General features: G+C 35.3%; 1 protein-coding gene across 1 annotated transcript in view; it reads right to left on the bottom strand.

Moving 5' to 3' along the window:
* LRPPRC (leucine rich pentatricopeptide repeat containing) overlaps positions 1–27,131 on the bottom strand; it is a 112,060-nt gene that overhangs the window by 21,970 nt on the left and 62,959 nt on the right. Inside the window, exons 24-30 of the mRNA XM_072768199.1 lie at positions 21,075–21,199; positions 20,495–20,601; positions 11,383–11,451; positions 10,471–10,561; positions 3,174–3,316; positions 2,932–3,037; positions 100–226 (exon numbers count right to left, since the gene is read on the bottom strand). Of these exons, the coding sequence (XP_072624300.1) occupies positions 100–226; positions 2,932–3,037; positions 3,174–3,316; positions 10,471–10,561; positions 11,383–11,451; positions 20,495–20,601; positions 21,075–21,199 (768 nt within the window). The remainder of the gene's footprint in view (positions 1–99; positions 227–2,931; positions 3,038–3,173; positions 3,317–10,470; positions 10,562–11,382; positions 11,452–20,494; positions 20,602–21,074; positions 21,200–27,131) is intronic.

Here is a 27,131-nt window from a genome sequence, read left to right on the forward strand (position 1 = left end):
GAAAGAAGCAGGCTCCCTGCAATGTGGGACTCGATCCCAGACCCTGGGATCATGCCCGGACATTCAACCGCTGAGCCGACCAGGTGTCCCAATACTCACAATTCTTTCACTTGCACTGCTTCTACCAAACTATCCTTCTCCAACAGTAATTTTATAAGACTGCTGTAAGTTTCACTGTCCAACACAATGTTTTGCTTTTGTGCTTTCAGGAAAATAGTATGTGCATCTGTGAAGGAAAAAAAAAAAGAGATGATGTTATTCTGAAATGTCAAAAGGGAGGGAAAACACCCTAGAGCGAAGCTCCAAAGCCACATATGCATTTGTTTTCATGTTCACCCACCATACCACTTCTCCAGAGACACACACTGAACAAAAGAGCAGATGTGGTCACCCTTCTCATCTTTATAAAAACAAAGTCACAGTATGGGACATGCTACTTAAGCCACATGGCTGGTACCTGAAAGGACTTCCTTTTAAAATTACTTTTTATACTAGCTCTCTGAAGTCAATAAATTATTTTCATGCCAATAAAAATGAGAAATAACTCTTCTGAATTGGTTTGTCAAAAGATGATACCGGTTTCAAAATAAATTGCAAAATACGTGTTAAGGTCCAAATAAACCAGAAGTATAATTTAGATTGAGGGGAGCAAAAGATGCATTTTAAAGCAATCTTTAATCTATAAGTGGGTGGTTACAATGGTTAACATTTCAACACAATAGCATTAAAGTGAATATAGCCTATAATTCTAAAATTAGGAGATCAAATTATTTGGCTACGACAGGACTTATACAAAAACATACAATTTTCAAATATACAGGTATCTAACAAGTAAACTAAGCAACATTTGTTTGACTGATTAACAGTTTTATTTCACTTGTTCACAATAACTGTCAGTGAATGAAAAGATGTTACCAAAAGAGAAGTAACTACACTTTTCAGTCACTTACTTTTCTGAAATAAAATTGCCTGGCTATAAACATCCAACTGAAACTATAATCCACTCTCTGGTGTGTATAAACAAATCACAAAAGAGATGGGGCACCAGTGAACTATCACGTATGACCTTCGATGGGTATAAAGCTCAATGTAAGGAAATATAGTACACACGACTAGGAGTGAACATGGTATTAATGCTCAGAACATTCTGAACTACTTTAGAGGTTTCTGAACAAGTAGACATGATATTTCTATTTCAAAGTTAGGGCAGTTTGCAAGAGCCCTTCAATTAAACTGAAGTGACAATGTCAAAAACATTCTTTCATGCTAAATTCAGAGAAAACTAAAGAGAAAAGGTATGACAGCAATATTTGCATCTTAACCAAGGAAAACAGATAAAATCTATCATTCAGTAATTATTGTCTACTACCCAATAAGCATAGTTTGCTCAATAAAATGTAAGTATAATTAGAATACTTAAGATTAACATAATAATCTAGAAAATATCACTAGTTGTTTTCTAAAATTATAGTTTTTTTAAAAAGATTTATTTATTTGAGGAAAGGAGAGCTGGAGCAATGTGCACGCACATGTGAATAAGGGGAGAGGCAGAGGGAGAGAGAAACTCAAGCAGACTCTGCACTCTGAGTACGGAGCCCCACATGGGGCTAAATCTCACAACCCCAAATCACAACCTTGGCTGAAATCAAGAGTGGAATGTTTAACTAGCTGAGCCACCCTGGCACCTCTAAAATTGTAGTCTTTGTATGAATTGATATGGCTCTGTTTATTATTCTCTATTACTTGGAAAAAAGAAAGAAAAAGGCCATCACTATAATAATGCCCCACACTCATTCACCACAAGTTTCTGGTGTGAAAGTCAGTAAGTATATCCTAAATTACCAGAAATTCGATAAAGCAAGTGATGCATTTCCAAAGTACTTATTTTCTGCTAAGCATTTAAATCCTGAGATATACACAAAAGTAACTAAAAACTCTGAAGAATTAATAGGATAAATATACATTATATATTAAAACTAGAACAGGGGTACATTTATAATAAATACTGTATTATATTTATTTAGTTAATTGGTTAAGCATTTGTCTTAAATAAAAACAATTTTTACAAAGTCAATATACAAAGGCATTCTAGAGCCTTCAAAACAGTTAACTGTATTTTATATTCATTTCAGTCAAATCAGAATTCCACTAATACACTCAAATAGTAATGATGGTCATAATTAATTTTAGATTTAGGTTAAACATATTGATGTTGAAAAACTCAGGGGTGTATACACTAAATATGCTGCAAAGGAAAATGACCCAAAGGATAAAGTTACTCTTCATGACTGAGAAAGCAGAAGAGCTTATTTTTTTACCTCGTAGTATAATTTTCGATAAAAGGCCTATTTTAGTTTTTATTATAAAAGATGTTAAATGCATAGAAAAATATAAAGAATGGTATAATGGACCCTTCTACATACCCATCACCTTCATCTAACAATTATCATTTTGCCAGATTTGTTTTATCTTTGTTCCTTATGGCTTAGCTATTTTAAAATAAATTATAGATATCTTGAATTTCTTTTCATCTCTCTGTACTTCATTATAGATCTCAAAATTTAAGGACACTGTCCTATTACCACCACTTAATACCACTATCGTATAACAAAAATGAGATAGGGGCACCTGGCTGACTCAGTCAGAAGAGCATGAGATTCTTGATCTCAGGGTCATGAGTTCAAGCCCCACACTGGGTACAGAGATCACTAAAAAAAGAAACTTTTTTAAAAAGGGTGGGATAATTCCTTAATATTATCTACTACTCGTTGATAATTTTTTCCAACTTTCCCAAAATGTCCTTGTTAATTTAAAGAACAAAAGAAAATAATTAATATGTGTAAGTTCCATCTCCCTCCTAGAACACTACTAATTTGTTAGAAAGACTTAGATGCCATGTTGCTATTAGAAGACCCCACCATATGGATTTACCTTTGCTTTTCTTTTGTCTGCAGGCCTTCAATAGATCTTTCTGGATATTAATTTCTGCATGTGAGGGTGAAGAATTCACGGAGTGCTTTTCATCCTCATACCACAACTTAAAAACAAAAGTTATTCGGTTAAACAAAAACTGGTATACAGATTGATCTTTTTAGTATAAAACTGGGCTAAACTATGCCCTGTAGTTCTACTGACAATGAAACTTGTTATGCTTACAGTTAAAAACAAATTACCTCAGGTACATCAAATGGAACCTCCTGATTACTGTTTCGAAGGATTTCTGCTAATAATCTTAATGTCTTTGCACGTGGAATAATATTTTCTTCTTGCATTTTATTCCACACACCATCAGCTCTTTGCCAGTCACCATTTATTTCTGTAAAATTTGAGTAAGCAGAAATTAATGAACATCCTAAGAAGAATTCATAAAAATGTTTAGAATTTTTTCCTATTACAGGTTGAAGTAAGCATTATTCCAAATATTGCTTCCAGGCAAAGAACAGGATAACTGTGGGCCAAAGGTGAAAAGACTTTTCTGTATACTTTTTGAGTTTTCAACAATGGAAACTCCTTACCTATTAAAAAACAAAAATCCACAGCCCCCTTTACTACACTTTGAAAATCATGTTAATAAAAAGTCTGTCTTTTTAAAGTAACTGAGAAGTTGCCCATTGTTGAAATCAAAATCAGAAACAGATAGCAATTCAACTGTGCCCACCAGACTTTGGAAAGATGATGGATACATATATACAGTATCATACACAGCTGGGGGTCTAAAGTGATTGGAAGAGCACAAATGTATGATTTTCTTCAAAAATGTCAAATCAACAAAAACAAATCCATTTCATTTAGTAGAATAAGGATAATTCTGTCTCTTCTGCTGACTTGAAGAATGTCTAGGACACCGTGTGATAGATTTTTTTATATCCCAAAAATAACGCCAACAGACTAAGTAAGTATTATAGGGCAAGGGAAGTTTATTGGAAGGAAACAGGCAGATTCCTTCATACTGAAAAATCAAGTTCCTTTTATGTGGTAACCTGATCTTTGCAAACAGCAAAAATTTAATAATTAAGACTTTATTTTTAAACATTCTGATAGGTTTTGAAAACAGAAAAAGGCAAGTCATTTAATAAACTTTTGCTTATGAAGAACTAGAGCAAAATATGAAAAATATCATGACAATAAGTTCAATACAACTAGTAAGCACAAAGAAATACTGTTTTAAGTGTGTTTTCTAAAATGTTCAAATATGAAGAGTATTTTCATTGTGCATAGTCAGTTCTAGGAAGGGGGCTGTTTCAGAACACAAATGTTCCAGAAAACATACATAAATGTATTTCTCAAAAATACAAAAATACTAAAAGAGATGGGATTTTCCTAGATTCTCTCCACACTTGTCCAACTGAAAAGCTAATGGCTCCTGGAAGTAAAAAAATTCAAAGAACAAAAATAAAACACATTCATGTTCTTTCAGAAATCTGCAACAAAGAAAAAGATAATAGTAGGAAAATTTCCCCGGGTCATATACAGATTGTAGTGATTTTGTATATACTTTGATAATAAAATCATTCACATATAAACCCCTTAAATTTATAATCTGTTTTCAAAACAAGACTCTCATAAGCTAATTATGCTTTTCTTTCATTAAAATGTTCTCATGTAATGTATAATTCAAGAGTAATTTCTCAAGTATGAGAGTATATAAAACTAATTGGATTAAATAAATGAAAAACAAAACCCAAGCTCCAGCATCTGTAATTCTGGAGAAGAGAAAGGTAGAACACTACTGTCCCCTGCCAAAGAGTATACCTAGGGACTATGGAAGACACAGGGAAGGTTTCTAAGAACTGGTATCATCCCTGCTATGATGCTTTTTAGAGATTCATTTTTAAGATAACATGCCTATTCCAAACACTGAAGAGAAGGTGGGTGGAGGATGTACAACTCTTGTGTCTTCAATTGTAACAACTCTAGGAAAGTAATTTTCTTCTTCTAGAAAAGGCACAAGTATATGAAAGCTTCTACTTTAGGAGGACAAGATGTTACAAAGATGCACCTTTAATTAAAACGGAATAGCAACTTATACAAGGAAATATTTCAAAATATATGAAAATTAGATATATATATATATAGCATGAAACAACTCAGTCACTTATATTTACACACACATCGATACAAAACAGACATACATAAAACACCCACTTTTTTTTTGTTTAAAGGGAAAAAACTTCTTGTAAATATACCTGGATCACAAAATACATAATAAAAATTTGAGATAATCCAACTACTCAGTGTGCTAACATCTGTACCTGTGTGAAATCCTAACAAAGGCACAAGGAGGGCATATCTTTCGGCCATAATATCCCTTTGGGGCTTAAAATTCCTTCTACCAAGATAACAATTCTACTTGTTACCTGGAGAATCAAACAGCCATAACCTGAGCTGTGACCAAGAACTGGATGCTCTGCTTCTCAATCCCATCATCACATTTCTGGAACTCACGGTTCTCCTTCTTTAAAGAACAAGAGGGCTGACTACTAACTAATCTCTCAGAACTGTTACGTTATACAACCAATGATTTTATTTTATTTATTTAAACATTTTATTTATTTATTCATAGAGACACAGAGAGAGAGGGAGGCAGAGACACAGGCAGAGGGAGAAGCAGGCTCCATGCAGGGAGCCTGACGTGGGACTCGATCCTGGGTCTCCAGGATCACATCTTGGGCTGAAGGCGGCGCTAAACCGCTGAGCCACCCCGGCTGCCCCCACAACCAATGATTTTAGAGACTACTAGTGAGTTTACAAGAATACAAATAGTTGTGGGGCTGTAATTTATGGCTATATGACCAGTGAATAACAACAGTTGGCACTGCATACACAGTCTGTATGGTATTGAACTAAGAGACGAAAATTTCTAGTTCAGGGTTTTAATTATAAAGTCGGTAAGTTTTTTTTTTTTTAGATTTTTTAAAAAAATTATTTATTTATTCAGAGAGAGAGAGTGTGTGTGTGTGAGAGAGGCAGAGGGAGAAGCAGGCTCCATGCAGGGAGCCCAAAGCGGGACTTGATCCCGGGTATCCAGGATCACACCCTGGGCTACAGGCGGTGCTAAACCACTACGCCACCGGGGCTGCCCTAGAGTGGCAAGTTTTTACAAATTACTGATTGAATAGGGCAATTTCTGAATTATGGTCTGATTATGGTCTCTAAATAACCTTCCCTTTAAAACAAGGACTCCAGGTCTGGAACAGAGATTATGCTACACAAGCCTGGATTGACTTGTTTTGCCTGAAAACAATCAAAGACTAGAGAAGTGCATCAAATGACATAGGAGCCTATGTAAAGGAGTCCCCACTGGTCAAAGATGGAACAATCTGAGCACCTACAAGAATAATGGTTACCCAAAAAAAAGGATAATGGTTACAATAAACTGAAACACAAATATATTAAAATACATAATGAACTCACAAATTAAAAAAAAAAATCAATGGTCAACTTTAGAAGTTCCAAGGGCACCAGCACTTAAAGTTGGTAATTAAAGAAAGAAAAGGCATTGATCTCTCCCTGGGGATTTATTTCATGTTAAGTAAAAAAGGAAGCTACAAAACTTAATGTAGAGTATGAAACAAGTAGTGTATAAAACAATCAAAATAACTTATATATGTAAAATGGATAATGGTTAGAAATACAAAGAAATAACTGGAAAGATGGCCAATTGACAAGTTACTTCTGAATGAGTGGGCAATTTGACATTTCCACTTTTGATTCTATACTATTGCTTGAATCTTTAGTAATTTGGAATATACTCATGTATTACTTGTATAATAATGAGGAATCCACCGTCTGAAAAGAAATGTCAATGGCCATAAATACTGAAAAAAAAATAGCACATAAGTAACTTCTCAGGTAGAATAAATGCCAAAGTCATCAATGTTGGATCTTTAAAAACAGACATGAAAAAATTTTAAGGCAAAATTTCAAACCTAAAGTTGTTTTTATTTTCCAATAATGTGTACGAATAATAAAACTGTTTAATACATATAAAAAGAAACTGAAGTGTTTAGAATACAAGAAAATGTTCAGTAAGAAGGCAAAAATATTGTAATCTCTCTCTCTCTCTCTCTCTCTATATATATATATATTTTTTTTTTTAAGATTTTACTTATTTATTCATGAGAGACACACAGAGAGAGGCAGAGAGAGAAGCAGGCTCCACACCAGGAGCCCGATGCGGGACCCGATCCCTCGACCCCAGGGTTATGCCCTGGGCCAAAGGCAGGTGCTAAACCGCTGAGCCACCCAGGGATGCCCCCAGTATAATATATTCTTTATGCAGGAGAAGTGGTTGCTTCATTCATGTAATGTTATAGGTCTTAGGAACTAATTTTGCAAGACTATCACAATGAAAGGTCAAAGTATTTAGAAAAGATAGAAATACAGTTTGAATTGTGACAGATTCTATTTCTTACTAGACTATGGTTATATGAATGTTGACTATCATAAAGCACTGACACTGAGCAATGTGTATCTTTGTTTTGTGCCTGTTTCTGTAGTATGTTGTGATTCACAACAACATTAAGTATGGGTGTTGACGTACCATTTTAAAACAAAGGAAAAAATGCTCTTCAACAAATACCCCAAATAATTAGGCCAACTTCTTTCAAGGACTAAAATAATATCCTGAGAAAGAATGAGCTCATAACAAGTTCCAGTAGGCCACACAAATTATTTTCTCAGAAATCCACAATCCAAAATATGGATTTTTCAAGTACAATAGGACCACATTTCATTTATCATTCTATATACGTTCCTTTTCAAATGAATTGAGTCCATGGTGCTTTATAAACTATTTAACATGTTTCAACAGTGATACAAGGGCAAAATGGAAGAGAAGGCCAACAAAGGAGAGCTTGTTTGTTCCTCAGAGAGGATTAAGGTTACAACCACATGGTCTATTTATAGTGCTAAAAGGTAGGAGTATATAAACTGGTTTAGAAAGTATACTTCGTGAAAATGATTCTTCTGACTTCCAGCCTTAGAAGAGGTCACCCTCACATTATAGGGCGATTCACACTACTGGCTAAAATACAGAGCAACAAACTGGAGGAAGGTGTCCAACAAAAGCAAAGAGAAGGTATTAAGGAGAAAGAAATGGTAATAAGCCTCAGAGACTGCTTACTCCTAAAGGAAATTTTAAGATGAACTTAGTTCTTTTTCTTTACTTTCTTTTTTAAAAAACCACAGCAAAAGGTCATCTGCATAGGAAAAAAAGACGTTTAGGGCAGCCAGGGTGGCTCAGTGGTTTAGCACCGCCTTCAGGCCAGGGCATGATCCTGGAGACCCAAGATCGAGTCCCACATCGGGCTCCCTACAGGGAGCCTGCTTCTTCCTCTGCCTGTGTCTCTGCCTCTCCCTCTGTGTCTCTCATGAATAAATAAATAAAAATCTTAAAAAAAAAAAAAAAAAGACGTTTGTGAGGCTGGCCACCTCCACCTTCCCTGGACTACCACAGAATCTGGTACATTCTTCTGGGTGTTCATTCCATACTGTTAGTCTTGGTTAAAGGCCAAACTGCACAGAGCACTACCTTTTAATCTGCGGTGTCCTCCTCATTATCCAGCATAATTAGGAATAATGGTCTTCTGTAGGGACTATTTTAACTGCTGAGACTCACTTGGATACATAAATTCAAGGTTTTTAAAAAAAAATTGGTATAAAATTAGAATTTAAGCATGAAATAGTTCCTCAAAAGGGAGAAAGGCGTGGGGAAAGGAAAGAATTACCTTTATATAATTACAAGTTATAACCTGCCAATTAAAGACTAAATACCTAAAATGTAACTTTTCTAGTTGTATATATTCAATAACAATCTCAGTATTATATGCCAGAATTTGACCATTCAACCCCAAAAATATTGAATTTTAAGAGTTTTTTTTTAAGGTTTTATTTATTCATGAGAGACACAGAGAAAAAGGCAGAGACATAGGCAGAGGGAGAAGCAGGCTCCCTGCAGGGAGCCCGATGCAGGACTCGATCCTAGGACCCTGGGATCATAACCGGAGCCAAAGGCAGATGCTCAACCACTGAGGCACCCAGGTGCCCCGAATTTTAAGAGTTTTCAGAATTACATAATGAAGTATATACTTCAATGCAAAAAGCAACTGAAATAGAAATTTTACAGCAAGTGTTATTTATACCATCAAAATGGAAGATAAAGCTTCTAATGATAACAAATATAAATTCAAAAAGACAAATGAGTTAAGTTATTCACTGCTGTCTATGTTTGGTGAAGGAAAATTTCCCAAAGAAAAAGAAAATAATCTACATCAAATATCTACAAAGCAAGGAAAGAAAGAAAGGTCATTGACTCTTCAAAGTGTCATTCCTGGGATCCCTGGGTGGCGCAGCGGTTTCGCGCCTGCCTTTGGCCCAGGGCGCGATCCTGGAGACCCGGGATCGAATCCCACGTCGGGCTCCTGGTGCATGGAGCCTGCTTCTCCCTCTGCCTGTGTCTCTGCCTGTCTCTCTCTCTCTCTGTGACTATCATAAATAAAAAATAAAAATAAAATAAAATAAAAAGTGTCGTTCCTCTCCACCCAAATACCCTAAAAGAGACTGAAAAGTGCCCAAATGTATAAACTGGAATTGACATACCAGAGTATTGTTTGGTAATAGAGATCAAGAGTTTCAGAACACAAATACAAATCCAGCCAAAGGAAACAACTAAGGGTGTGAACAAAGATTAAGGTACAAAGATGGCTAATGCAGCACTGTTTTATAATGTGGGAAATAGAATTCTAGTCACATAAGACTGGCTGGGTAAATTCTAGTATAGCCATTCAATGTAGTCTTTTATAGGTAATCTAAGAAAATATTTATAAAAATATAAAATCAACAAAAACTATATTACAATATAAACTTAAAAAAATTTTTTTAAAGATTTTATTTATTCATAGAGACAGAGAGAGAGGGGTAGAGACACAGGCAGAGGGAGAAGGAGGCTCCATACAGGAAGCCTGACGTGGGACTCGATCCCGGGTCTCCAGGATCACACCTAAGGCTGCAGGCGGCAATAAACCGCTGTGCCACCGGGGCTGCCCTAAAAATATTTTAGTCTGTGTATCAACATGCATTTTTCTGGCAAAATATCTTATACACATAAACATGTTAGTGATTACATGATTTATAGGAGTGACTGGTAAATCTATTAGAGAACTTAAATAAAAAGAAGGAAAAAAATTAGTCTCTCCTTAAAAAGTCCTATTAAATTCTGTGGCCCTGATAAAGTTTTTTTCTCACCTTTCATTACTACAATAAGACTGTCAGAAATTATGGAAACTGTATGGTGTCGAGTGATACAATATAATATTCTGTGATAAAATTCAATCTGGCCTCTACGTAAGTGTCTGTTGAAGACCACACATGTGACAATCACTACACCTTCCTGTTACTCTTTTATTGCACCTGCTCTCAATAGAATAAATATCTCAAGATGAAAACATGAAGAATAGTCAGATTACTTACTATACAGTTTTAGCAGACTGTAGTACAGCTGGTCTCTATCACACTCAAACAGCTTCTGTGTCAGCTCCACTAATTTTTCTAGAACTTCAACCTTAAAAATAAGATTAATAGATGGATCTAGACTGTGTAAAGGACATATTTTATAGCTGACAAATCTTGGTTTAATAATTCTTCAAATAAGTTTTACCCAAAGGGCAGATTAACTTCATTTTCAAAAGTTAAAGAGCTGAGCATGTGAATGTACCTTAGTGTCACTGAAATGAACATTTAAAAAATGGTTAAAATGATAAATTTTATGTTATATATGCAGTTTGTCATAATTAAAAACAATATTTTGAAGTTAAAAAGCTGAAGGACTTTGTAATCAAGAACAAAACATGAATAATCATCTGGTTGCGGGAACCTCTATGAAGATGCATTTTGAAGAATTCAGAGATATCTAGGGTAGAGGATTCAGTGAGTAGTACATCCTCTATTTATTAATAACACTACTCCTTCACACCCAGGTGTTATATTCCTCTTTCCCTGTGGTTTTCACTTGGCAGGATAGGAGTATCTACACACTGGTGGAGACGGGAAGTAGAAATTCCATTGGGCTACCTTCAAGTGACTCCCCTAGTCACTAAAAACGGAAGCAGACTTAAACTGCAAAGGAGACCAGATTAGCTTGCTCAAGCCAAAAACTAGGATAAAGCAAGCTAAAATCTTTGGGAGCCAAATTAAAATTTTCAGGGATTCCACTGCAACTCAGGATCAAGAATTAAGCTACTGTTTATTTGGAAAACCACCAAAATTATGCTATTCCCATTAATAATGTTTTATGTCTCAAAATCCCCAAATGCTCATATGACATATAGGATACTTGCTTTCCACGGAGTTTCACGTGCTTGAAACCAGAAATTAAACACAAACCTGATTAGTTGAAATACATTTATCACAAAACCACTGGAGTCTTGTAGATCGAGCTCTAATGCCTGGAGTCTGTAAAATAAAATAATCATATAGCACATGAGGTAAGGTTTAGCTAAATGTTAATTTCCCCTAAAGACAAATAGTTTTCCTTCTAATGAATCTACTGCGTCCTTCCCAAATACTACATAAAAGAAACCTGTAACTTAATATCACAGTTATCAAAGCAGACACTAACATACAAAGTATCATAGCATACTATTTATGCTCTGTTTTAGGATTAAAACAGAGCATAAATAGTAACCTGCATTAGTAACCAATATCTAGAAGATTTGAGTTACGTCAAAATGTTCCTTTGCAGGTCAATTTCCATTCCATAAATCTTTAAATAGTAAAATGGTTAAACTTTCTTTAGTTCAAAAGGAAATCTTGACTCCATGAACTAAATCAACTCCAAAAGATGTCAAATTAAACACACACACACACACACACACACACACACACACTTCAGAGATCCCAAAAGGTTCAGGAAGCAAAAAATATTAATGTTACACAAATGTATTAATCATCATCACAACAATAAACCAATGGCTTTTACTTTAAAAGAAACATACTTTGTAAAATTTAGATAAAAAGTATTCTGAATACCACAAATGCTTGCCTACTGTCTAAATGTTTAAAGAACTAGGTACTCCAAATAAGCTAAGCACTTTAAATTAGTTCATAGTCTTAATTTATTTCAATTACTGAGATATATGTTATATTCTCAATCAGAAATTACTAGGGTTTTAGTCAATAACTCTGGCTTCAAAGCACTTATTTTATAATACTGGATCCAGGAATAAAAGGCAAACTAATTCACACATAATTCCAAGGATTTGTCACTCTAACTACAGTATTTTCATCATGTGTAAGAGGGCTTCCCCATTAAATACTACATTTCAATCACAGCATTATGATAAGAAAACTACATGCTCATTAGCCCTGGCTGCTCCAGTCTAGAGGAGGTACCTCCACTGATTTCTCCACTCAGCTTCGTTGACTAAACCAGGGATCCCTCAAAGCTAATCGCTTACTTTTAAGTCTTCATTTTTTTATTCCTTAAAATAATATTGTACAATGTTCAATTAAGAACTGAAGCAGACACTAACATCTTAGGATTTGGTACAATAACAAACTGGTACGCTAGAAGTTATAAAAGTGTTCTCATTCTAACTGTGCAAGTAAGAATGTACATTTTGGGATACAAGAAATAAATGCTGAATAGACCAAATGCTTAATATATTCTCACATATCATTAATACTTAACATTTGCTCTACAATTTCTACTCAAAGATTTTTCTCACATTACTCTTTGGTTTCACATGCATTACACGGAAAATGAAACCAATAATAATGAAACCAAATGAAAGCAAACATGTACAAGAAGCCCTTGCAAAAATGCTGGACAGTCCTCTTTAGAAGAAGGCAAAATGCAAGGACCACATTCACTTGTAACTTCAATGTTACTGCTGATCCAAATAGCACAACTTTTATGGTAACTCTTCCTTTTTGTGGCTGATTAATCCGCCTGTCATTGGCAGGACAGCTGACTTATTCCACAGATATTCCTATGTTTCATTTTGAAATTGAGAACTGTTTTCACATTATAAATCTCAATCATCAAAAGAACATCTAGGTCAGATTAACTAAATCTCCTAGGCTTCTGTAATAGTCTACATTTCTGGCTTATCTCTTAACATCTTATTGAATTTTAAACACTACAAGTTGAAAGCAAAAATAGAAAATGTAATAAAAATACGGAGAAGAATAGAATTCTATTGGGATGTTAAATATAACTTTTCAAAGAACCAGTTAATGCTTAATTAAAACAATGAACTCACCTAGTTTTTTTTTTTTTTTTTTTTTTAGTTTTTGTTTTTGCTACATACAATCTAATTAATGGACAGTGAGAATAAAATAATTTTTGTTTTTTTTTTTTTGAGAATAAAATAATTTTTGAAATAAAAAACCTGGCATGTTTGTTTCCACCGAGGTTACTGTGCTTCAAAACATTCTTTGTCAAGTTACAATTTAGTACTAGGTTCACTTGTGTAAGAATAAAAGTAATGCAAAATAAAAAATAATTCTCATTTAATTTTGTTACATAGTCTGATATAAAATTTGCTGTTACCATAACAGGCTTCTATATATACTAGTAAAAGGACCTAGCAAGTAATTATTATCTTTAAAGTGGAAAGCAATGAAGATTCTTCTACTTCAAACTCTATGTCAAGGAAAACCATCTTAAATTAGACTCAAATAGAAGTTTTTACCTGTTTTGATTTCTCCTGCCATTAGTGCTAGAACTGTGAAATGGAAAATAAATGAACTACCTCATATCCTCTACTCAATGTAGCAGGAAGAAAATCAAGTGCGTAAGAGGGAATGGACCAGCAAAAACAAGAACCCGAATATTGGGATGCCTGGGTGGCTCAGCGGTTGAGTATCTGCCTTTGGCTCAGGGCATGATCCTAGAGTCCCAGGATCAAGTCCCACATTGGGCTCCCTGCATGGAGCCTGCTTCTCCCTCTGCCTATGTCTCTGCCTCTCTCTCTCTCTCTCTCATAATAAAATCTTTAAAAAAATAAATAAAAATAAAAAGAGAGACAGATCACAGAGGTAGGAATGGTGTAAGGAGAAACAAGAGAAAATGTGAAATCAGAACCCAATCTCAAATTCCATGACTACCACTAACTAAAGAAGCTCCACACTGACACTCTGAACTTAAAGTTTCTTTGCCCTGACTACTTTTCAGAGTTGTTTTGTGTGCCTTACATGAAGATGTATATGAAAATCATTTGGAATTATAAAAGTGTTACTAATATTAGTAATAGTGTTTAGCTTTAAATCTAAGTTTGAACCTCAAAGGAAAAGGCTCAAATGAGAAATCCTAAGCAAGTTTAAAGCAGACTCTTACTCAAGATCTTTGTGTTTGTAACTGGAAAACTTAGCAGGGCCTGGAACATGGCAGACAGGAAGTACAGAATTACTGAACTGTTCAAAGGGCTATGAATAAATATAAATAATATAGTTCTTTATGGAAAACTTTAATGCACTTATTTAACATTTCATATCATAATTTAACTCCTTTCATACTTGTATGTATCATCCCTCCCTAGACTTAATGTCCAGTCTTAAAACACAAACTGAACTATCCAAGGAATGTTATTAAATGACCTTGCAACACTTCCTTCCTGGAAGGTGACTAAAGTATTTTAAAAAATACTTGACTGAAAAAATAAAGTCCTTTCTTTCTTTTTTAAAGATTTTATTTATGTATTCATGAGAGACACAGAGAGACAGGCAGAGGGAGAAGCGGGCTCCCTGAGGGAACCTGATGCGGGACTCGATCCCAGGACTCCGAGATCATGCCCTGAGCTGAAAGCAGACGCTCAAACACTGAGCCATCCAGGCGCCCCTAAAGTCTTTCTTAAACGAGAAAACACCATCTTCTTATATAGGCCAACAAACTGGACAACAGAGAAGGAATGGATAAATCCCTAAAACATATAACTTTCCAAAACGGAATCAGAAAAATAGAAAATCAAACAGATCAATCACTAGCAATGAAACTAAATCAATAATCAAAGTATTCCCAACAAATAAAAGTACAGGACCAGACAGCTTCACAGGTGAATTCCACTGAACATTTAAAGAGTGAATACCTATATTCCCAAGCAATTAAAATTTAAAAAAAGAAAAAGGAAAAAAAAAAAGGAAAGAAAAGAGAAAAAAGAAAATGCCATCTCATTTTATTGTAATTTCTAGCCAAAGGAGCATGGGACTAGAACACAGGATGTCTGAGCTTTAGACCAAATCTCTGCTATGGTGAACCACAGAAGAGGTTATCACCTATAAAGACAAAATTTCTGTCTTTATATATCAGGGGCCTTAACAATAATAACATTTCTTACTTCTAAGAAATGATCTTAATAATCTGAAAATCAAATATACCTATAGGTCAAGATGGGAATTATGATGATTCAGTTCACTTGTACTATGGAATGATGTGGTCATTAAAAAATAATGCTCATTAGAGTTCTTTTTTTTGTATATTTTTTATTGGAGTTTGATTTGCCAACATATAGCATAACACCCACTGCTCATCCCATAGAGTGCCCCCCTCAGTGCCCATCATCCAGTCACCCCATCTCCCCCAACCACCTCCCCTTCCACTACCCCTTGCTCGCTTCCCAGAGTTAGGTGTCTTTCATGCTTTGTCTCTGTCTGATATTTCCCACTCATTTTCACTCCTTTAGTAGAGTTCTTAATTATACACATGGAATGCAGAAACAGTGATGTAGGATGAAACTAAGGTTTGAATAATTTCAATTATATATAAAAGAAAATGCATTTGGATAAAGGACCAAAAAAAAAAAAAACCCCACAGAAATGACTGCATGAGTAATGAGATTAACAGTGCATCTTCATACTTGGAACATGTATAAATTTTATTTAAATCTATTCACAGGGTAAAAAAGTCACATCGATCATCATCACTGGTACAACACAGAATATAGTTCACAAAATATTTACCTGGTATTATGTAAGTTTGTAAAAATAATTTATGAACTTTTCCCCAATTTCATTCCAGAACATGTCAGAACACCGAGAGGAACTAGGGATAGTTAGCCTGCAAAGAATAAGACTGCAGGAGAGACAAAAGGGTTGACTTCAACACAGAGAAAACTGTCACACAGAAGGTAGGGAATAAAACTAATATTTATTAACTGTTTAATAATGTATCAGACACTCTTTGAGTGTTATCTGATAGAGTCCTAAGAGACAAAATAAGGATAAAAGATGGAAGTACTTTCCTGCCTCAGGGCCTTTGCATAGGGAATTCCTTCTACCTGAAATGATTTTGCCTCCACTCTATGTGGCTGGCTCCCAGTTCATCCTTTAGTTCTCATTCTATACAAGACTTCCTCAGAAAGACTGAGTCTGCAATAGGTCTTTTCTATAGCAATTACTGCATTATATAGACTTATTTTTTTAAAGGTCTTTCTCTAGGACTAGACTAAGATGTCATTAATAATTACTTGTTATTGATATAAAGAAGAAAGGGAGAGAGAGAAGAAAGAGAAAGGAAGGGAAAGAGGAAAGGAAAAAAGATGGGAAGAAGGGATGAAGGGGAAATTGGTCAAATAGGATGGACCTTGAGGGCATTATGCTAAGTGAAATATGTCAGGCAGAGAAAGACAAATAGAGTATGATCTCACTTATATGTCTAATCTAAAACGGCCAAACTGGGCAGCCTGGGTGGCTCAGTGTTTAGCGCCGCCTTTGGCCCAGGGCGTGATCCTGAAGACCCAGGATCGAATCCCAATCAGGCTCCCTGCATGGAGCCTGCTTCTCCGCCCCTCTCTCTCTCTGTGTCTCTCATGAATAAACAAATAAAATTAAAATTAAAATAAAATAAAATAAAATGGCCAAACTCCTGGAATGGTGATTGCCAGGGGCTCAGGCGAAATGGGGAGATACCAGTCAAAGGGTACAAACTTCCTTTATAAAATTAATAGCTTCTGGGGCAGCACCAGTGGTCCAGCTGTTTAGCGCCACCTTCAGCCTGGGGTGTGATCCTGGAGACCCGGAATCGAGTCCCACATCAGGTTCCCTGTGAGGAGCCTGCTTCTCCCTCTGCCTGTGTCTCTGCCTCTCTCTCTCTCTCTCTCTCTCTCTCTCTCTCTCTGTCTCTCATGAATGAATAAAAATCTTTTTTAAAAGTTATTAATAAAAAATATTATATACTTGTAAATTGCTAGGAGAATACATCAATATATTTATATAGATTTATTTATTTTAAAGATTTTATTTATTTATTTATTTGTGACAGACATAGAAAGAGAGGCAGAGACATAGGCAGAGAGAGAAGTAGGCTTCCTGCCTGATGTAGGATTCAATCTCCGGACTCTGGGATCACACCCTGAGCTGAAGGCAGACGCTCAATCATCGAGCCACCCAAGTGTCCCTATAGAGATTTATTTATATATACACACACACATAATTTTTAAGTAGGCTCCATGTCCAGTTTGGAGCCCAACACAGGGCTTAAACTCCCCAGCCTGAGATCAAGACCTGAGCTGAGATTAAAAGTTGGACACTTAACTGACTGAGCCACCCAGCTGCCCTGCTAAGAGAGGAAAAAATGTTCTCACCACAAAAAAGAAATGGTGAGGTGGGAGAGGTATTATTAACTAATGCTAGTGCAGTAATTATTTTGTAAAATAGAAGTAATCAAATTAATATGTTGTACACCTTAAACTGACACAATGTTACATGTCAACTGTATCTCAATAAAGCTGGAGGAAAAGAACTATTTAAAGATTTCCCCTTTCTACTTCTTTGCTTTACTTCTAATACCTATAATAGCCTTTCCAATCTCATAAAACTCTTGAATGTTAAAGAATATCCTATGCATCCATCCCTACCTCATGCTCCATATCCTCCAAAGTCTTAATTTCTTTCACTGAAAGTAAGTTCCACTCTTGAACTCTCAGAAGTATTCATACCTTTCTTAGAGTAGTTAACACTTCTTGATCTCATATAGTAATTATTCTCAAATATTAATCTCATATTCAAGTGATTTCACATTAGTTCTTGGTCTGACTCACTTTTAGTAAAAATCAATAGTCTGATTCACTTTTACTCTTTCTTTTGGAAGAAAACACTTTTTCTGAGTATAAGAATTTATATGCTCATTATAAAAAACTCAGTTACTACAGAAAATTATAAGAATAGCATCTATAAGTCCTTCTGTTACAATAATCCAGGTATAGAAATAAAATATAAGACTATGTTAAATATATTATATATAATACACGATATATGTACACCAGCTCATTTAAAAAACAACACAAGTCCTATTACACACTGAATCTCTTCTTTCTTCATTTAACATTTTTATGACTGGCTTTTCTTATCTCCCACAGTGCTTGAAATACAAAGAAGCTTCACTGTATATTTTGCTTTGGAAACTCAACCCTAGCAAATCTACCCATTGATAAGACACTAATGCATTTTGGGGAATGATACAAAAAAAATGTTGCTCAGTATTTAGAATATTCTTTCACATGTGGATACAGTCATAGTTTATTAATTTTTTATTACCGTTTATATTTTCAATAATCCTTAGAAAACTACAAGAGAGAATTCCAGGTCTTAAATTTTAATAGTGAAAAAAGCAAGTTTCCACTTCAGTTCCAACTAACTGTTAAAAAGAAGAAACTAGAAATGTGCTTCAGTATATTCCCATGTATCACACACCTGCTGTCTTACCCTAGAATACTGCAGGGGTTCTGTAAAGCCATCCTTTATCCTTTAAGCAATTTTGTACACATCCACTACGAAAATTCTGTCATCAGTAGACAGCATCCCTAAAAGCTTACATTCAATGATGCTGCATTTGGCAAAGCTTTAAAGTAATTAAGAGGCAGTTTTCTCTTGCCTATTCATGTGGCAACATGTACCTTTATGCTAAGCATCATACTGTGAATTATGTGGGGTAAAGAAGATAACACAATCCCCACTTTTAAGGGGCAAAGAGAATTAATATTATTGATTATGACCATAATCCAGAAACATGCAAGCTGCTTTACATACATTATGTGATTGAATCTTAAAGAAAGATACTATATTCCCTTTTATAGAGGAGGAAGCTTAAAAAGGTTTAGTAACTGTCCATTACCATACTAGCAAGTAGATGGCAAAGAGAACTCATTCTTATGCCTTTGGCTCTTCATATTATGCCTTTATTTTTACATAAAAAGACACACATGATTTCCTACCATAGTGCCTCTTGTCACTATTATCTGAATACCTGAGCTTCATTTCCCCTGTGATAAGTGCCCTGTTAATACTGATACCAGGCATACGGAGCAGCTGAACTCAAAATGCACACAGCTTCTCACATTTTCAGATACACTAGGCACTTTTAATGAAAAAATTTATACTATTTTCTAGAAAATACAATGAGCTACTTGAGCTATAGAAGCACCTCTCCAAGATAGCATGTCCCACTCCCCTGACAGGAGGATAGATTAAGTTGTAAGACAAACAGAGAAGAACATTCTAAATATTCTAAAATCAATTTCACAGTCTTCCCTTTTCATACCTTTCTTCTCTTGGAAAAACATCAAGAGAAACTGATAACTTTCAGGGTTGTATACCTACATTTTCAACTTCATCATAAGCAGTCATTAATATACAAACAAGTATACAAATACCAACTTTGTGTCTCACCCATCACGGGACTTTGGGAAAAAGACATGGAGTAATGGCAAACTGATCTGGGAGAAAAACAATTACTGATATACATTTTATTTATTTCACATCAAATCATTTTCCCTAAGGTAATGGGGTCTCTTCTCTGTGGAATGCTTTGTTTAGAGGAAATGGAATTGTTTAATAGTGAAGTTAATCATAATTTGGACAGACTTTATAGTTGCCCTTTGACTTATCAATTTCAGTAAGTAAAATTTCAATCAAGCCTAGATAAAATACACTAATCCTAAACAGGCCAGGTTTGTCACCTACCATTTCCCATAAGCTGCTTACCATAGTTAAAAAAAAAAAAAAAAAAAAAAAACAGAGAAGAAGAGGAAATTTTAAATTAAATGCCAAACAGTTGCAGACAGCACTTGTTTGGCTGATTAACTTGTAGACAAGCATTACAAATAAATCTGAGCATGGTCTGCAGCAAATTAAATTCCACTGCTTTTAAGAACAAAGAATTCCTTGGCAAAGAGGATTAGCAACTTTACACCCAGGAATGCCAGTTTAATTTAATTGTTCCACAATCCAAGATTTAATATGCAAATATCGTTTTGATACATAACAGCGAATTTAACAAAGTGAAGAAACAAATTCAATATACAACCAGGCTGCCTTTTCTGAACCGTAATTATATACAATAAAGAAGCTGGCCAGGCCCCTCCTCCAACCCCCATTATTGGGATTGAATTTTATTAACATGAATCAGAACAATTGTAATTAAAGGTTAAAATTCTTAAATATATTCCAATTAAGAGTCTAAATAGCTGTACAATTAGAATACTGTAGTTAAAAATCATACCTCAATGATCTTCTTGGCCTCTTTGTAATTTCCTGTTTGTAGGAAGGCAAAGAAGAGATCATACAGCATTGTCATTTCACCTTGTTCTTGGCTCACAAAGTTCATTGCTACAGAGTAGAAGAAAAAATATAAAGAAACACAGTATCACTTGAAGTTCTGGACAAATATAAAGAAACTTTAAAAGAAATATTTACACTAACTTAAAGACTAGTGCCAGTATCAACCAATTTTCTGTCACATTCCTTACCTAACAGCATACATTTATGACATTAAGTATCTAAGACTAGCTTTGGAGAGAACTGGTGAGGAGGAGAAAAAACTCACAAACGCAGATCACCAAGAAATAACAGTAAAAAATAACAGAGGAGCTAGTGTGCAAAACAAATAGTTACTAAAAGCAAGGATATTGACAGCACTGAAAATCTACTGATATTGTCCTTTTTAGTTAAGAAGTACAACAAAGTCCCCACTGGATGTGCTTCCCTTCCTGTTTAATTTTCTCTTCATAGTAATGGGTTGAGATTAAAAAAGCAAGAGGGGAAAGAAAAACAACTACAGCAAGATACTGGAGGTGACCAACCTTTCTGAATTAGATCCGTCTCGCCTTTCTCTATCAGTTTACATAAGATATCATGAATCCTTGGTAATACTTTATACTTTTCATAGCAGTCGATGGTGATGTCAAGAGCAGCACCTATGTCATCCCTTGGAAACATCAAAATATGAACAATGAATAAAGTATATCTAGATGCACAATGACCAGTCAAAATATACATGACTGGGCTTTAAAAAAGCCAAAATGGACAAAGAGAGAAACAATCCTTATATAGTATAAACAAATGTTCCAAGTACAGACATCATTAGCAATTCCCTATTTCTCCTTCTTCATCTTTCATCATTTCACTTGCTAAATAGCGCTCTTTTTATTTTAAAAGTTGGGCATGGATTCCAGTATGGGGCTTAAAGTCACAACCCTGAGATCAAGACCTGAGTTGAGATCAAGAATGGATGCATTTTTTTTTTAAGATTTTATTTATTTATTCATGAGAGACACACAGAGAGGGAGGGGCAGAGACACAGGCAGAGGGAGAAGCAGGCTCAATGCAGGGAGCCCAACGTGGGACTCGATCCTGTGTCTCCAGGATCACACCCTGGGCTGAAGGCGGTGCTAAACCGCTGAGGCACCAGGGCTACCCAAGAATGGATGCGTTTTAACCCACTGAGCCACCTGCGTGCCCCTAGATAGCACTCTTAATAAAGAGTCCAAATAAATGAAGGCATTCTCTGAGATTATAATAAATAAAATCTGATTTCAGGGGTGCCTGGGTGGCTCAGACACTTAACCAACGAAGCCACCCAAGCACCCCTTGATTTCATATATTAAGTTGCTTTATAAGAATACATTATTTTTAAAAACAAAGACTACTACCAAATATTATTTCCAACTTATTATGTGTGTTTATGGTCCTCAATAATTCTAGATTTGGGAAACACTATGAAATGTCCATCAGTAGCTACCAAGGAATTTTCAAATACTTTCAACTTTATCACTGTATTTGTCATACTGCCTCTCCAGGCAAGGAGGAAATAACATTAAGATTCATATATTCAGAACCTTATTGTGGCCAAAAACTAGGACATTCTTAAGTCAGTGAATTCCAGGAAAACCCTCATTAAAGGGCAAGTTTTTAAAAATTATTTCCAGGGATGCCTGACTGGCTCAGCCAATGGAGCAAGAGACTCTTGATCTAAGGATTTTTAGTTTGAGCCCCATGTTGGGCATAGAATTTGCTTAAAAATAAAATCTTAAAACAAAAGTTATTTCCCATTGTAAAGTCAAGATTTCTCTTCTGTGGCAATAAATTAAAAGAAAAAGGCGCTTTCATTAACTCGGAGTTTCTTAAACAAGAGTGTGGAAATGTATTCTTGTGAGTCCTCAAAAACTTTTTCCCTTAAAGGGAAAATGACAGTATGAGAAATATGTAAGACCTCAGAAAAACTGTAGAAATTATGTGATCCAATTCTACATGCCACCCTCCTTTATTTTTAAATAGATGAGGAAACTAAGGCATGTAGAGACTCAATGATTAGCCTCAGGCTACCATGGTAAACAGAGGAATGCACTGCCTCCCCACTTGCCACTTCCAGTTGACTACATCTACTTACACATTATGCTCTAGTAAAAACACTGCTGGCTTGTTTAACCTAATAAGGTGTTGCAATGTGGAAAAAGAAATGAAAGATATTTTTTAAAAGAAAAGCGTGAAATTAAAAAAAAAAGGATGGTTAGTGACAGTTTATAACAAGCTCTGTGGAGAAAACATCTTGCTCTTACATGCAATAGTTTTCAAAAAGAGGAAAGCATTTTAAAAATTTCTGTTGAAGCCCTAACATTTTGGTCCATTATACAAATGTTCTGTTGCCCGAGACTGAATTACTATTTTATCTAGATTAAGATTTTAAGCTGTACTGAAAGGAAAATACCATGAAGAAGTGTTAATTTTACTGCAATAATACTGACACAGTGAAAGCGAGCCGATCCTGCCAGAGCTCTCTACCTTATCCCCTTCCTAAGCCCTGTTTACAGTGCATCTTCTGGCACCCCACAGAGTAATTTGAATTTTTGTCATTTGGGGTGAAGACTAAATTACAGGTTAATTTCAAAACGGCAAGTAGATGTTGCAGGCTAGATTACTGTCATACAAGAGAAATGCTACAGTAGCTACCACATATGATATAAACCTTTATATAATCAGTATTTCCCTTTCTTCAGACACAAGTTCAGTTATTAGCTTTCTACAATTCCATCTAATGGAAAACTACTAATATATTTTCAAGAGAACAACTAACATAAACTGATTTTTTAAGGGAGTATGATCTGCTTTTTCAGATCAATTCCCAAAATAGAAGAGTATGTCTCAATTGTATTTCCCCTACATTAGGTCAAAGCTATCAATAAATGAATGAATAATTGTTCTGTCAATCAAAGAGACATGTTAATAGTCTTTGGTCTCCAAATATATGCTTCAGAAGATTATACATGCTTAGAACAACAACAAAAAAGACAAGAATAGCAAAATGGAAATAATTCATATATTTGTTAGTAGTTTTAAGTACCACTACTTACTCTCAGGTTGCCAACAAAATGAAAATGAAATCTATAATGAAACATTTCATACAAGTGGACTGATAACAGAAATGAACTAATGAACTGGGGGGAGGGGAAATGAACTAATAATTAGTACATTCTTTTCAATCCCTATCATCTACATTCTGACTTATGGTTGGATCATGTCATACTAAAAAGAGATAAAAATGTCCATCTGTTGTATGTCCATCTGAAGAAATCATTAATCTTTCCTACTGAAGCTTAAAACCTTGGGTGATAAAAATAAAAAATATGAAAAAGTATCTAAGTTGACACTGCTATGAAAATAGTTAAATACTCACAGGACATTTGAATTGCATTCCCACTTGATAAGTACTATATGCAGCTGGGCTATAGCCATGCGATCAATTTCCAGAAGTGGTGAAGAAAAGCAGATTATCACAATGGCTGAACCCAAGGACCAGTGTTCCCTTCCAGTTCTTTCTTTTTTTTTTTTTAAGATTTTATTTATTTATTCATGAGAGAGAGAGAGAGAGAGAGAGAGAGAGAGAGACGCAGAGACACAGGCAGAGGGAGAAGCAGGCTCCACGCATGATCCCAGGTATCCAGGATCACGCCCTGGGCTGAAGGCGGCGCTAAACCCCTGAGGCACCGGGGCTGCCCTCCTTTCCAGTTCTAATTCTCTAATGTGAGGTTCTAAGAATTTCAGCTTATTAGATTCATCAATTCAAATGTTTCACACTGGCAGAGAAAATCATCACATGAAAGTACCACTTTTATTAGGCAAGATAAAATCAGTAAGAACAGCAAAATATCAAAAGGAAAAGGTGGAAACTGCTTTATACCCAACATATGGAACAGCACTTTACCACACAGTGTAATTCTAGGCTCTGTGACCTAGAATGATTCTGTGATTTCCTTTGTCTACTTTAAAACACTACAGCAGATTTAAAGCATTACTCTAAAATAACAGTAATGTTTTGAAGAAATCTTACATTAATTCTGGATGCAACACAACTTTTGATTCTATGCTTCAGTCTGTATTCAAAATTCTGAATGCTTTATGTACAAACGTGTTACAAAATTTTAAAATCCCATTCCTGATAAAAATTTAGCCACTGCTTTCACAAACCTCAAATAATGCTAAAAGAAAACCAACTCTGTAACATATTGGTATCTCTAAAAACAAAACAAAACAAAAAGGCAAACCCACTGTGATTTTTTTTTAACGATTTTATTTGCTTATTAATGAGAGACACAGAGAGAGAGACAGACAGACAGACAGAGACAGAGACACAGACAAAGGGAGAAGCAGGCTCCATGCAGGGAGCCCGATGTGGGACTCGATCCCAGGTCCCCAGGATCAGGCCCTGGGCTGAAGGCGGCGCTAAACCACTGAGCCACCCGGGCTGCCCCCCACTATGATTTTTTTCAACGACTAGACACTCCCCGAATATTTCAATGAATAATTTTCATGAATGAAACTATATACTAACAAACAAGCAGCATTTAAAAATTTTTTTGATTGATGCAAATACAAGCTTTATCAAATTCTATGAGTCTAAATATGAAGGCAGAACAGAAAAAAGATTCTGTAATTCTGAATTTTAGGAACACATATATAGGGCAGCCCAGGTGGCTCAGCGGTTTAGCGCTGCCTTCAGCCCAGGGCCTGATCCTGGAGACCCAGGATCGAGTCCCACATCAGGCTCCCTGCATGGAGCCTGCTTTTACCTCTGCCTGTGTCTCTCTCTGTGTGTGTGTCTCTCATGAATAAATAAAATCTTAAAAAAAAAAAATAAAAAGAACACATATATATCATAGGCTGAGTCTTGTAACTAATCTGAACACTTAAAAGAGAGTTTTATTGGGGGCACCTGGTTGGCTCAGTTGGCTAAGCATCCAACTCTTGGTTTCAGCTCAGGTCATGATCTCAGGGTCATGAGATCAAGCCTTGCATCAGGCTCTGCACTCAGTAGAATCTGCTTGAGATTCTCTCCTCTCCCTTGCTCTCTGCCCTTCCCCTTGCTTGTGCTCTCTCAAGTTTGCTCTCTCTCTAATAAATATATCTTTAAAAAAAGAGTTTTATTTATTAACTTGAATGGAATTGGCCCATATTAAAATTAACTCTAGAATCTCCAATTCACTTTTTAAGAGAATATGACCCTATATACTTTAATTTCGCATTATTTCATGGAGGAACATCTAAAATGGCAAGCGTGAAGCTCATATGGCAAATCTGATATCACCTTTCATTTTAATCATTATTATGGAATTAAATATGCTATCATGTCATTGAGAGAAAAATAAACACTGGACATACATTCATAGGAGGCATCCACTGATCAAAAAAATATCTACTCAAAGATACCAGGAAACAAAGCACTCCTAAGTCAAATTCCTTCTATACATAACTGCAAAAGTCATAAATGCATTTCACACAATCTTATACTGTTAGAACAACTAGTGACAACTACCTATTCAACTATCAGTAGCTTCAAACTTAATCTCCTTATAGTAAATAACTTTGCAATCTAGAGAGCATACTTAATTTAAACAACCAAAAATGACAAATATTGATTTTTAATTGGAATAAAGTGCTTCAACACTATGCATAAAGTGTTAGTGAAGTGGCAATTTACCTAAAGGGATTACTGACTTGAAAAGCTCTCAAAATCTGAAATCACTAGAGAAAGGGGGAGTTTAAGGAAGAAAAAAAGTTTAAAACTAGGGGAAAAAGCACTTCAACACTCTAAAAACAAACTATTCTATAAATCTTAAGGAGTTGTTCCGTGTGGAGAGCAATCAAATTCAAGAGAAACCAGCATCTTCGTAAAAATTATTCTGTTAAGAGAACCAGCCTTTGAAAGAGCTAAATGTTTTTTTTTTTTTTTCTGTTCATCATCTATAAATGAGGAATCTTCAAGGAGACTGGTGTTGCAATTACAACTAATCCTCCCCAAAAAATTAACTGTGTTGAAGGCTTTGTAATTTCCCTAGGTACAATTTAGCTGTCACTTACTTTAAAATTTACTCAAACATGCGTTCCGAACAGCACTAACTTCACATGTCAAGTGCTTTCCAGCCAATTGAGTCTAAACTGGAAGTCGGTGTTAAACAACTGAATGATTAGACAAGATAGCTCATTTCCCTGCTCTTTTGTTCAGAATAAAATGCCACATTTACATTATCAGGCTCAACAGGATTTTCTGACAGAGGCAGAAAAAACCCTACTGAACACTGTCCGTACTAAGCACATGAAGCCTGTCATTTACCAATCATCCTTCAAAAAGCAATAGCCATGAATGTAACTTAATTACGACCCAATGATCCTTGACGAAAAATCATCTTATCACTGTCCTGTCCCCCTAGGGCAAATGAACCACTTTTGTCCTTTGGCACTGATGATGCTAAATTCTTAATTGCAATAATGGAGTAAAAGAGCCAAACCTCCTTAATTTCCTTTCAGCACATAAAGAGTTTTACTCTAAAAGGCATGCATTCCCATAAATAATAAAAGTATCCAGT

Source organism: Canis lupus, chromosome 11, assembly GCF_048164855.1.
Source record: "Canis lupus baileyi chromosome 11, mCanLup2.hap1, whole genome shotgun sequence".
Classification (NCBI taxonomy): Eukaryota; Metazoa; Chordata; class Mammalia; order Carnivora; family Canidae; genus Canis; species Canis lupus.